The 13,088-nt window shown below is 43.1% G+C and overlaps 1 protein-coding gene across 1 annotated transcript in view; it reads right to left on the bottom strand.

Moving 5' to 3' along the window:
* LOC147458176 (uncharacterized) overlaps positions 1 to 9,180 on the bottom strand; it is a 59,604-nt gene extending 50,424 nt beyond the window's left edge. Inside the window, exons 1-2 of the mRNA XM_086512901.1 lie at positions 8,933 to 9,180; positions 8,677 to 8,806 (exon numbers count right to left, since the gene is read on the bottom strand). Coding sequence (XP_086369027.1) covers positions 8,677 to 8,806; positions 8,933 to 9,059 — 257 coding nt within the window. The 5' untranslated portion in view covers positions 9,060 to 9,180. The remainder of the gene's footprint in view (positions 1 to 8,676; positions 8,807 to 8,932) is intronic.
* Between the last annotated feature and the right edge of the window lie 3,908 nt (positions 9,181 to 13,088).

Raw genomic sequence — 13,088 nt, 5'->3', positions numbered from 1 at the left:
GTCTTGCTGAGAAGTTGCCTATTGAGCAAGGTGCTCCTGCTGCCTCTTCTGCCAAATAGTGCTAGCTCTAGTTTGCTTATATACAAACTTAGCCAAATTGCCCTACCTACTTTTGTTGGAAAGTCGCTTGAATTAATAAGTAAAAAATGTCAAAAATAGGGAAAATAGGCTAAATGCATTGGAAAAATCCCCTAACTGATTCTAATGGATTCTGATGGAAATACTGATGATCATGCTATGTGCAACGAGAGGATATGCATCTATGCTAAGTGACTGGGCATGCACGGTCTACGAATAGACTCACAAAAGTGCCAGATCACTTCTAATCTAGACTTGACTGGACTAGTTGAACCCTCATCATGTTGTAGCTTGTCCACGTGGCACGAACACATAGGGTTGGATGTGTCACGTGACATTGATGCAAGAATTGCCCAACTTTTTGACACGCAGAACAAAGCTAAAAAGCACGACAAAAAGCAGAAGAAAGGCACTGACTTCCCAGGTTATTTGGGTCGTCAGTCTACTTTTGAATCGGCAAGAAAGCAGAAGAAGCGTGTTAGATTTGAAGTACCCAGTTCTTCTTCTTCTTCTTCTTCTTCTGACAGTTCTTCTAGCTCACTTGACTCGAGCGAAGAAGACAGCAAAGCTTCGGGAAGGGCAAGAAAAAGGCAAAGAAGCCTAAATCTCGCCCCGTGGTTGACAGTTCTACTGAGGACTCGTCTACAGACAATTCGGACTCTCATGACAACAACTTTTATGCAAAGAAGAAGAATTTTTACAAAGCCAACCAATATGACTTTCTGGAAGACAAAAGCAAGAAAGTCCGAGAGTTTAAGAAAGGTGGACAGTCGATTAAATTTGACACGTTTTCTGGTTATAAAGATGCTTCGAAGGCTTTGTCTTTTATACAACAGTTTGACATCGCTTTCTTTGGAGGGGGTTACTCAGAGCACTCCTAAGATTCGGAGAGTTGCCTCTTACCTTAAGGGGAATGCTCGAACTTGGTGGTCCACGCTTCTATTAAACAAGACAGCGCCAGTTCAATGGCTGAAATTCAAGAGGCTTTTTATTTCTTCATGGCTGATTCAAGAGTATGAACATGACATACGAACTGCTTGGAACCATCTTCGGATGACCAAGAAGGATACAGTGGACGCTTATTGCGAGAGATTCTAGAGCTCTTTTCTACCCGCCTCTTCATTTAAGAAGATCTCGTTTAAGGAACAGATTGAGCCGTTTACCTTGGGTCTTCCTACAGAGATCCAAGATCACTGCTTGGAACAAAAGTCAGCTTCTATTCAGGAGTTGATGAGTCATGCGAAACGGGGTTTTGCCATTCACTCAGGCAGTTTGACCTACCCCACCGAGGAGATCATGACACAAAGAGCCGAACAGACTTCGATAAATGGAAGTAGAAAGAGAAAGAGCAACCCCGAAAAGACCCAAGCTCACTCCTCAGGAGAGAGCTTGCTACATCAAGGAAGGGAAGTGCTTTGGATGCGGGGAAACTGGACATAGCTCCGCGAAGTGCCCTAAAAAGGCACCGAATGAACAGGATGAAGAAAGGCCAGAAAGTTCTAAAGCAGCTGAGGGACGTGGCAGAAAAGGCAGATAAAAAGCAGCACTGGTACCACATTGCATGGGACCCGAACCGAATTAAATAAATGAAAGTACAAACTTTTCCGTTTTTAGGGTGAAAGGAAAGATCAGGAAGCTCTTTTGAAGGAGCCATGGCCAACTTCTTGTAAATTGGCAGCTCGATTTGGAATTACGCTCGACAGGCTGAGGCCACACGTGGAGATAGTTCGAGTGGCACCTGGACGAGATGTTGCCATTACACCGAGCATTGGCAAACTTCGTTTCCAATGACAGGGGTGTTTAGGGCACGCGGAGTTTTACGTAATTGCCTTGGAAGGTTGTGACGTTCTACTCTAAATCCCTTGGTACCACAAGAACAACGCCGTGGTTGACTATCGGGCCGAGAATACGACTTTGACAAATGAAGAGCTCAAAGATTGTACTTGATGAACTTCAGTTTCTTTACTCACCTTTTTTTGGGAGAGAACTGAACGATGATGAAGGTCGAATATGTTTTGACCTGAACCAAAGAACGCCAAGATTTTCTCCACTCTCATGCCGATTGCTTCTCAGAGGGCCTGCAAGGCGAGTTACCACCCGCTCGTCCTGAAGATCATACCATTGATCTGATACCTGGGAGCACGCCACCGAACCGGCCACCTTACTGTGTGAGCCGAGCCTAGAACGAAGAGATTATGAACCAAGTGAAAGACCTCTTGGAAAGGGTCTTCTCCAGCCTAGTACTTCACCGTATTGCTCTCCAGTGTTGTTGGTTTTGAAGAAAGATGGATCTTAGAGAATGTGCATCGATTATAGATCTCTCAACAAAATCACCATCAAGAACAGATTTCCGATTCCTAGGATTGATGATATACTCAACAAATCCTCATGTTTTAGCAGGATTGATTTGAAGAGTGGATATCATCAGATCCGAATCGCGACGGGAGACGACTACAAGACAGCCTTTCAGACAACTTTTGGGTTATTTGAGTTTTTGGTGATGCCGTTTGGCCCAACCAATGCTCCTACGATATTTAACCGGATGATGGACAGGATTTTTTCGAGAGTGTAGACTATTGGTTGGCACTTTCTTTGACGACATCATTGTTTTCTCCAAGGATGAGGTAGAACATAGAGTATATCTTCTTCAAGTCTTTCAGGCATTACGAGATCACACACTAGTGATTAATGCAAAGAAAAGTGAATTTTTTCCTACCAGAGATACACTTTTTTGGGACACCCTGTGTCACCAGCAGGAGTGCAGATGGATCCGACGAAGATAGAGACTATCCGTGATTGGCTCGATTTGAAGACTGTCCATGAAGTTGGAAGCTTCTTGGGATTGTGTTCGTACTATAGGCGGTTCATTCGAAAGTTTGCAGAGGTTGCTTCCCCTTTGCATATCTTGACACAAAAAGGAGTCCCTTTCTCATGGGGACCCACAGAAGTGACTGCCTTTCAAGAATTGAAACAAAATTTGACTACAGGACCAGTTTTTTACTTTGCCGGATTTGCATAAGTCGTTTGAAGAATATTGTGATACTTGTGGTCGTAGTCTGGATGCGGTCTTAATGCAAGAAGGCCAATGTAATGCCTACGAAAGCCGATTGTTTTCAAGGCCGGAATTGACAGTACAGATATGTGAGAAAGAGCTTTTGGTGGCTATCCATACTCTTATTCAGTGGGCAGCATTACCTACTCGGAGCCGATTTTACGGTTTTCATAGATGATGGGAGTTTACGTTGCTTCTTGTCATGGAAGCAGCGGCCGGAAAAAGCAGATGCGATGGGCAAACATCTTGTCACAGTTTACTTCCGGATTGTCCATGTGCAAGGACAAAAGAAATTGGTGGCAAATACTTTGACCCAAAAGCCGTTGGTTCTAGCTATTTCTGCGATACATCATAGGAACTTCGAGGATATGGTCTGTCACTACACCACTGATACGGATTTTGCAGATGTATTCAGTTGAATACAGAAAAGGGAGATAGTAGCGGACTATTCCATTCGGGATGGCTACTTGATCAAGAAAATCATGTTGTGCGTTACACAGCCGTTGAGGAAAAAGGTTAAAACCGAATGCCACTGTCCGCCTTAAACAGGTCACCGCGGCATTGCTACCACCTTGAAAGGGGTAGAGTACCTCTTTTGGCCAAGACTCTAGAAGGATGTGGACGAGTTTGTGCGCAGTTGCTTGGTATGCCAGAAGGTCAAGTTTGACAGGCATAAAGCACAGGGATTGTTACAGCCTTTACCCATAACCACCCACCCCTGGGAAAGTATTGCAATTAATTTCATCTCCCGAGAACAGAGCGTGGACACAATTGTTTATTGCCCAGGTCTTAAGATTACATGGCATGCCTGAGACGATTGTCTCCGACAGGACCCTAGGTTCACGAGTTTGTTTTGGACGGCTATTTGGGCGAACATAGACACGCGGTTGCAGTTCTCGTCATCATTCCAGCCGCAGAATGCCGGGCAATCAGAGATTGCTAATTCAGTGGTACTGGATTTGTTGAAGTCTTCTTTGTTGAATCAAAAGACTACTTGGGAAAGGTTTTTACCTTTGGTGGAATACGCCTACAGGAACACGCTTAACTCATTGATGGGAAAGGTGCCATTTGAGATTCTTGTATTTGCTACGAAGGTTCCACCCTTCCTTAGCACGAAAGATAAGATTTTCCTTTGAAGCCGACCAGTTCACGAGGGACTTGGTCCGAAAGGCTTTGCAAAAATTTCAGGAAAGACGGAAAAAGGTAGCAAATCGCCATTGTTGCGATTTGAAATTGAAGGAGAATGATTGGGTGCTCTTACATTATGGGAAGGCACTCCCGAGGAGGGGAAAAAAAAAATAGTGAAAGGAGTGGCTTCTTTCAAAGCTTAGCATGAGATAGTGTGGACCTTTCCAGATTTTCCGAAAAGATAAATGATATCTCCTTTGGACTGAAGCTCCCAGAATACTTGGAGGATTCACAATGTTTTTCATGTGAGTCTCTTAAAGCCTTTTGAAAGCGATGTGCCCGATGATGGGAAGCTAGATGTGCAACCCGAATTGGACGCAAACGAGCAGATACTCGTTCCAGAACAAAAATTGGCACAGAAAGAAAGAAAGAAGGTAAAGCGAACTGACGGTTCTTGGTTAAATTCAAGACCTACTTCGCAATGGGATGCGAAACGAATGGAGGAGAAGACCTAGTAGATATTCCTCGGAATGTGAATCTTTACCTTGAAGCTTTTGGTTTAGCGTAGTCTACTCCAAATGGAACCCAGAATTCAGCTTGGCCGGAGATCTGGTGCAGTGGGTTTGCACAAGAGGGGAGTTACTCCGCTCCTTTGTCAACAGATGCCTCGATTTTTTAATACTAGAGTCACTGATGTCTCTTTGAGCTTCAGGCATACTGAGAGCTGACAGTATTCTGCTCGATGACTTTATGAAATGGAATTCCGGAAAATTTGAAACTGATTTGTTCTTGACTTGTTTTTAAGTGCAAGAACTGATAGACAAAATGACTGCAGCATTTCGGTCTCAATGATCTCGAATAGACATGGTTGCAATAAGGGTTAGTCAATCGGGCATCTATGAGGTCTTAGAGTGGATCTAGATGCGATCGCTAATTACATTGCCGATAAATCATGGTCTAAGATCCGAATAAATGTTGAATGTGATTTGTCATGTGATGTCCTGTGATGTCAAGTGATGTCATGTGATGTCGTGTGATGTGATTGTCGATTGGTACATGTGCTAGATGTGTGTTCCTAGTGCGTACGTACTAACAATCAGTGTCTGCCAAGGCAGTTTATGGCTTCTGTCTGTTTTGCAGGCATAATCGAGGGCGTTACAATGCTTTCAAGAGGGGGGTATGTCACAAACTGGTGACGTGGCAGCTTGTGTACACACACACCTTCTCCCCTAAAGCATGGACAATCCTGGGGAAGAACGGGCTGAATGATGACGTGGCGGCTGCGTACGGTCAACACCGGAAATGGCGGGGGTTGTGCCACGTGGCAGCAGTACGGACGTCCGTGATTTCCAGCGCCTTGCACGGGCAATGTACAGACTTTTGGTCCAGCTTTTGGTCTACGCAAAAGCTACGTAACTGATGTGAGAGAGAGTCCTTTGTTGCTTTATTTACGCAAGGGGAGAGAGAGAGAGAGAGAGAGAGAGAGAGAGAGAGAGAGAGAGAGAGAGAGAGAGAGAGAGAGCGAGCTCCTTTGCTTTATTTTGGGGGCTCAAGAGAGCTTGTGAGAGAAAGCGTTTGATTTTCAGCTTTTGAAGCTTTTGGGGGCTCTGCTTTTAGCATCCCTTTGTAACCTTTAAATATGTGAGCAGGCCTCTCACAACTCAGAGCATCTGGATGCAAAGTCTGAGTGTGAGCGCCTGCCCGCACTCTTGTACTTTGAACTCAGATTAATACAAAAAGAAATATCGAAAGGGGCGCCAGTCTTTGGGGCCAATAACTCTAGGCACGGAACTCCGCCGGGCCAGTGTCAAATCAATTGTGAACTGTGAACTGTTTTGAAGTGGTTATTTGTGATGACGCGGTAGATTCTCGACTTGGAGTGTCCAAGCCTGTTTTACAGCACAGATCTCTGGTGGCCGAGCTAAAGCACGTCGCTGGTGTAGGGTGATTGCACGCAAACCAATTGGTTGGTCAACAACACGCTCGTCAAGCAACAGCAAGGATAGGTGGTCGGGCGGCAGCAGCTAGTGGCCAAGCAACCCCGACTAGTAATTGGACAACATTGCACACACACAAAGAGAGAGAGAGAGACCTACAAGTGTGTTTGTGTGTGCCCGTGCGCGCACTTTGCTAGGGGGGATGGTGCCTCGGCCTTGGCAACTAGGTAGCAGAGTAGATAAACGAGAATGGTGTGGTGCGGTGAAGTCGACAATCGCATGCGGGGGGGGGGGGAGAGAGAGAGAGAGAGAGAGAGAGAGAGAGAGAGAGAGAGAGAGAGAGAGAGAGAGAGAGAGAGAGAGAGAGAGTGGGGAGGGATCCACTCATCCTCCCCTAATGTTGCTTGGCCGCCACTCCAATACGCCAGAATGACAAAGGGCTTCCGAGTCTTCTAAGTTGCTCTCCTTAGAAGTTGCCATGTGGCCAACCCTTCTCAACCTGCATTAGATTAAGTAGAGAAGCTAGTCAAATATACTAGCTGCACAAATGGGATGTAAGAACACAAGGTGTTTTTATTATATATCTTAAGCCTTTACACATGCTTGCAGAACAATGTTCTTGCTAATGAAGGTCTCTCTTGGAAGTAAGAACTGAGTCGCACCGGGCTAGCAAGGACTACAAAAATGTAGTCGCACTTGCCAGGTAGAAGGGAGGATCAACATTTGAAGGAGAGAATATCACTGAAAAGGCCAAAAGCTATGAAAACTTCATTGGCCACGCAAAGAGAGAATTGTACTACTCCCATCTTAGACAAAAAAAAATAGTTTAATCTTGGTGAAAACCAAGGGGTTAAGGGAAAGCTAGGAGAGCTTTGAGAAACAGGAAACATCCCATTTTTAGAGTTCCTTCCCCTTGCTCTCCCTGGGCACGACTCTATAAGGGCTTCACTTCAATTTTTATTCAACAATGGACTAGTGGTCAGACAATCATAAAACTCCTAAACAATGGAAGCACTTAGTAACCTCTCATAAAATATGATATTTTGAAGCAGTGAGCAGTGGATAATAGCTTAGAGTACAAACTTCTCTTGATCAAGACTAATTTGAGATTGCTTTTTCTTCTTCTTGCTCTGCCTTTAGTGTACAATAAATTGCTCTCACAAAATACAAAGGAAGATAAAATTGAAAGAAAGAAAAAGAAAACAAAAGCTAGTGAGTGTGAGCTTGGGTGGCTGCAAAGATGCCCATCAACTAAGTAGTTCACCAGACAACTTTAAGCACTCTTCGTTTAGATTCCAACAAAGCGTGAACGGGGTGGGGGAGGGAATTTTGGATGGCACAAATTAGAGGTCTTCATCACGTAAAGGTTTCGGGCTCTTCATCACAAGACTTGTTTGAAATTTTTTGGTTTAGTAATTGGAATGGTTGTCCTCCTGCAGTGCTTGAAAAAACACTTTTTTCCAAAAACTTGGCAGACCTACATATGAGAAATTTTAGAGGTAAATTGACTAAATTTGAAGGTTTTTACACTAAATTTCTCCAAATTTTGCAGGTTTCCTCATCTTCAACTTTGAATTTAGAGCTAAATCTCAAAATTTCTCGGTGGGCTTACGCTAAACCTAGGTTTTTATCAAGCACAAACCTCCTATGATGGTTTTCTTCATGCAGTCTCAAGTTGAAAAGATAGTTATAGAAGGTTCCTATATCATGATTTCAAAAAACCGGCAATAAAGAAACTAGCTCTTTACATACAAAAAAGCTACCCAAGCTGAAGGGTAATCCTTATTTTCCCTTTTGATTAGGTGGATGTGATTTTTCTTTCATGATTTCACACAGATTTTTTTTGGGGGGTGGGGAGGGGGCGGGGAAGTAAACACATAATAGTTACCCCCTAGCATGTGGGAGTCCCCTTACACAGACATCACAAGCCCCTTGAATCCTTCTAGCTCCTGAATACAGTTAAGAATCGAGCCATATGAACTTTTATAAACTACCACTGAGCGAGCTAACCTCATCCAATAAACATGAAGACGAAGAAACCTCATCCAATTGAATGAATATGAAGAGGAGGAATTGCAGTATGGAGGAAGGAAGGTCTAATATTGCCACAAGACATGCATCTTTCGAGGACATTTCCATAAGACAACGTAATGTGCATAAGAACCAAGTACATAAGAGCGCTTTTGCATGCGGCATTCGGAATGGGATGACATCTTATCGCTCGAGTTTTCGTACGGCATTCTTGGCAGGATACAAAGCCTTTAAGAGCTCAACTCTGACAATTTTGGCGGAGTTGGCTTTAGCAAATCCTTGTTGGGAGGAGAAGGCACGCCCCGCTGCCTTATGTAGGCTCCTTTGGAAGGAGCACAAAGACAAAAGAAGTAACGTGAGCTTCAACGAGGCCAACGTAGCGGGCGAAACCTACCTTACGTTAACTATGTAGCATTTGAGAAAGAAATTGAAGGAGGTAGAGGAGAGTACCGGTTGCCAAGAACGGCGTGGAGCTGGATGATGGAGTTCTCCTCCTCCACTGAGAAGTTGCCACGCTTGATGCCAGGCCGCAGGTAGTTAGTCCACCGCAGTCGGCAGCTCTTGCCACACCTCGCCAGCCCTACACAAAACCCACAGATTTTCGATCAGTATTATGTAGACTTCATTGTTCAATCAAACAAAATTATAAAGGCCTTATAATTTGGCACTCTAATTTCCTAGAATGTTGCCTTCCACTGAGCTTCACCGGCTTGCTTGGGCAGCGCTCGCCAACTGCTATGCCCTTGCGTTTCAATGTAGCTCTTGAGCTTCTGGTCCTCCTCCGGTGTCCACGGCCCCTTTTTCAGCCCAGCCTGCTTTTCACAACGCACCATGGCTAAGCAGCTAACCCTTCTTTGCCAGAATGCATTGCATGATACGAGAACGAGAGAGAGAGAAAGAGAGAGAGAGAGAGAGAGAGAGAGCGCGCGAGCAAATAGAACACCAAACCCCTTTAGTTATGTGCCACACCGTGCCCTGTCCCTTTTAAGTTTTCTCCCCTTGGAAAACAACCCTTAGCTTATAATCACAAGTCTTGGACCCCATTACCATAATACAGTTGTTGACAATTTGTCTACCTGTCAAACACAGAAGTCCCGCTCTCCTCATGAGCCCAGTGGCACTTGTTTGTCCCATGCTGTATTAATAACTAATTGACCCCAAAGTTTGATGGATTTGCCTTACCTTGCTTCTCTTTAGTGTGAAAATCCTATGCTACTACCTCTTATGGACTTAGTCCTCTTTCTATCATATCCAACCAACTACACGTGCTGTCTCATTTTAAGTGAAAAGGATCGTGTTCATCTAGCCACACATTCTATTTCTAAAGCTTATTCCATGTTCACATTTTGCAAATGAAGTGTGCTAGATGCCAAAGGCCTCCCTAGCTTCATGTGTCAATCCTCCTTTGTAGGGGGTGACTTTGGAGCATTTTGGAGCCACATGCTAGTACTACCTACTAAATGCTTATGCTACTTCTACTTGAGTAGCCATCACTTGTACACACACTTCTTGTGTGTTCATTTCAAGAATCAAGTTTTGTTTCATTTTGTTCATCTCTTGTGGATTGATTTATTAAGTATTACACTAATCACTATAAATGATGCACTAATTAAGCCATTTAGACAACAAATTGGTATCATATCCTTTAAGAGACTATGAATTACACTATCACTATGAATGCTACACTAATTGATCCATTTAGATAACAAATTGGTATCATATCCTTTAAGAGACTAGCAATTCTTGTCTGATTTATCTTAGGCATCTCTCTCTATTTGCATGATCATTATTTGCTTATTCATTAAACTAGTAGTGTGAATATGTTCTTGGGCCAATCCCTTGAGCCGCTACTTTCCTCGTTGATAAGGGAGCAAATTAAACACTAATCACCTGTCAATAAAGTGTACACAAATTGTTATTTGTATGAATCAACAAAATCTTTGGGTAAATTGACTCAATTTACTTTTAATTCATCTTATTTGGTTCGCTTCCAATGGTCACTTGATGAATTATGGGTTGGATTAACACCTAGGTGTTCAGCATTAGGTGTGTGTGAGGTTTTAACTCAATTTCTCTCTAGCTTTACCTAATCTCCATCCTTATAATTCATTATCACAAGAGCATTGAAGGTAATTGGCATTAAAGCTTTTTACATAAGTTCCATTTTAAGAAAACCAAGCTTAATATATTAGCCTATCTAATTCCCTCCTAATTTTGTACCCAAAATGTATGTGATGCTTTGTTAATAAAGAATAAGAGATCCATTTTTCTTTGCCTCCCACTACCATAAGGCCATTGAGGGAGCAAATGGATAGCTCACCCATCCTAATTTGGGCCTTGGAGGATCTCAAAAGTGGATGTTAAATTGCTTGATATTCAAGGCAAGTTTGTAATTAGTGATTCTCATGAGACTGTGGGTCCAACACTTTTTTAAGACGATCATGTGCCAGGTTTTATAAGCTTTGGCCTATTGAATAAATTGGGCTCAAAGCCCCCTTTCCCACGAAACATGGTTGATTAAACCAAAGCATTGGTGCCCTCTCCTACCAAGGGTGATCTTCCACTCTAAATCTTGGTGCTATCTTGTTTAGAGATGCCATTGCAAATACCCCTTTTAGATTAATAGTCCTTGTAAAAGCCACATTGTAATGTCAAAATTGCCAATGCCCAATTTTTATTTATAGTTTGTAAAGTCCTCTCTCATTTTGTGAATTTGTATCCCATGTGAATAGAACCTAAAGCCATTTTTTAGTAACCCTAGGTACAAATGACAAATTGTAAAAGTAAAAGGGGTTCTTTGGAGGATGACATTGTATGAGAAGAGAGCTACTCTATGAAAACTTGTAATCGACATATCTCCTTTGCTAATAATCAAAATCAAGTTTTGACTATTGCATCTTTTTTCTCTATTATTATTCTTTCATTTGAGTATATGCATTGTTAGTTTCCTTTAACTTCATGACTACATTGTATGAATTTGAACTCACTATTTAGTCGAGTGTAAATGCTGATTTTTTTATGGGAGACTAATCTTAAGCCATAAGCGATGTTATCAGACCACTTTCGTTCGTGTAATTCTGACCTGCAAATCCATGAATTGTGATTTATGTACCTCTCATAAATGATTTTATAGAGTCTAGATAGGTTTCATTAATCCTTGTCTATAGTCTCTTAGAGTCCTACAGCGTTTGGAGCTTGTTTGGCTAAGGAAATCATCAATCTGTTTTGGTAGGAGTGAGGATTGAGCATGTGTTCATCATGGACAGTTAGAGTTGAATCAGTGATTTTCCTATGTAAGATAGAGGGGAGACAAACCTGTGAATAACCATCCAACCATCCTATATATAGGTCCCTGGTGTCATGCCAAGGGCAACCCTGGGGGGTCACGGATTGGGCCAAGGGCCGACTGCCAAGGTGTGGACAGGGGAATACCATGTGAGGACAGCCAAGGGCCTACATAAAGGGTGGTAGGGAGGATGTATTCCCAAGGTGTGGACAGGGGAATACCATGTGAGGACAGCCAAGGCCTACATAAAGGGTGGTAGGGAGAATGTATTCCCAAGGTAGTTCCTCAGGGATTTACACTAGTATCAAATCTTAGAAGTTTTCTTGGGAAAGACGGGGCGTGATCTCTTAGCTTTTGCATGATTTGCATACATGCAAAAAAATTTGATTGTGTGCAAGAGCTCTTGGCAAGGGAAGAGGTGGGGCACCGCGCATGTAGGTGCCCTTTGAGCTGGAAGGGGTCAACAAGCGACTAATCGAGAACGCAAAGGGGGTGATCCCATTAGGGCTACAGAGGCTCGCTGAAGCTTTTTCAACATTGCACCGAAGCCAGATTCCCATCCCAGAGTGTTGTCTCTCATCCTCTCTCTCGGTGACATGTTGTAGCCTGCCATCGCTGTGTTTAGGACGAGAGCCTTCGAACGAGGGCGCCCAAGAGCCATCAAGGCTACCCAAAATTTCACCTAAGGGTGCATGCCCACCCCATAAACACACACCCTTTGGGTATTTTCCTAGCCACCAAGGCAAGGCTATTCGAGGCAACATGAATTCGCCATGTAATTCAAAGTTCAAAATTTCTACAGCTTGCTGAAGTTTTTAAAGCAGTTGAAGTTGTCAAATTTGGTAAACAAGTAAACTTGACAACGTGGACAAGAGTCCAACGGCGATTCAAGCAATAGAATCAATCTCATTGGCAAACAGATCGAGGGAAAGCTCGACGACACGAAGTCTTACAAGATATTTGGTTCTAAATGGTCAAAATAGACAAGGTCTTTTTTGACAAACGTCTACAATCGGCCAAGCTACGGGAGTATCCAATGCTTTTTTGACATTGACACCAAATGCTAATAGTTTCTCCTTGGCACGGCCAAGCGTGGATGGTGAACTTCTTCTTCAATTTCATCAGGGATCTTTGACTCAAGGTGATTGTAAGATAGAAATCACATCAATGGTATTGCGGCAACTAGTGAGAAGGTTGACTCGATCATCTTGGCTTGTTCCACCGCATGCCTCCTGGATGAAGTTTCTAGCAATCAATAAAATAAATGTTAGCGAATAATGTGAAGTAAAAACGTATATTGCAAGTGAAGCAAAAATCACCTTGTGGCTGTCACTCGTTGTTTTCGTGCTCCACCAGAATGTGCAAGGGTTTCAATGGATGAAAATGTGCACTTGCGCTCCCTTGCACCAAGGGGTGTTTCTTTCAAATATATAATGGTGTTGGCAAGCTTTATAATGTGGACATCCTTTTCCTACATTTGTTGTTGGAGAGTTTCAACCTCCCAAGATGCAATACTTTCTTGTAATGCCACTATTTTGAGTTGAAGAGCTTGACGTTCGTGCATCCACAAATGCAA

This window comes from Adiantum capillus-veneris, chromosome 5 (assembly GCF_014529385.1).
Source record: "Adiantum capillus-veneris isolate H3 chromosome 5, ASM1452938v2, whole genome shotgun sequence".
In the NCBI taxonomy this organism is placed as follows: Eukaryota; Viridiplantae; Streptophyta; class Polypodiopsida; order Polypodiales; family Pteridaceae; genus Adiantum; species Adiantum capillus-veneris.
This window is presented reverse-complemented; position numbering and strand designations above follow the sequence as displayed.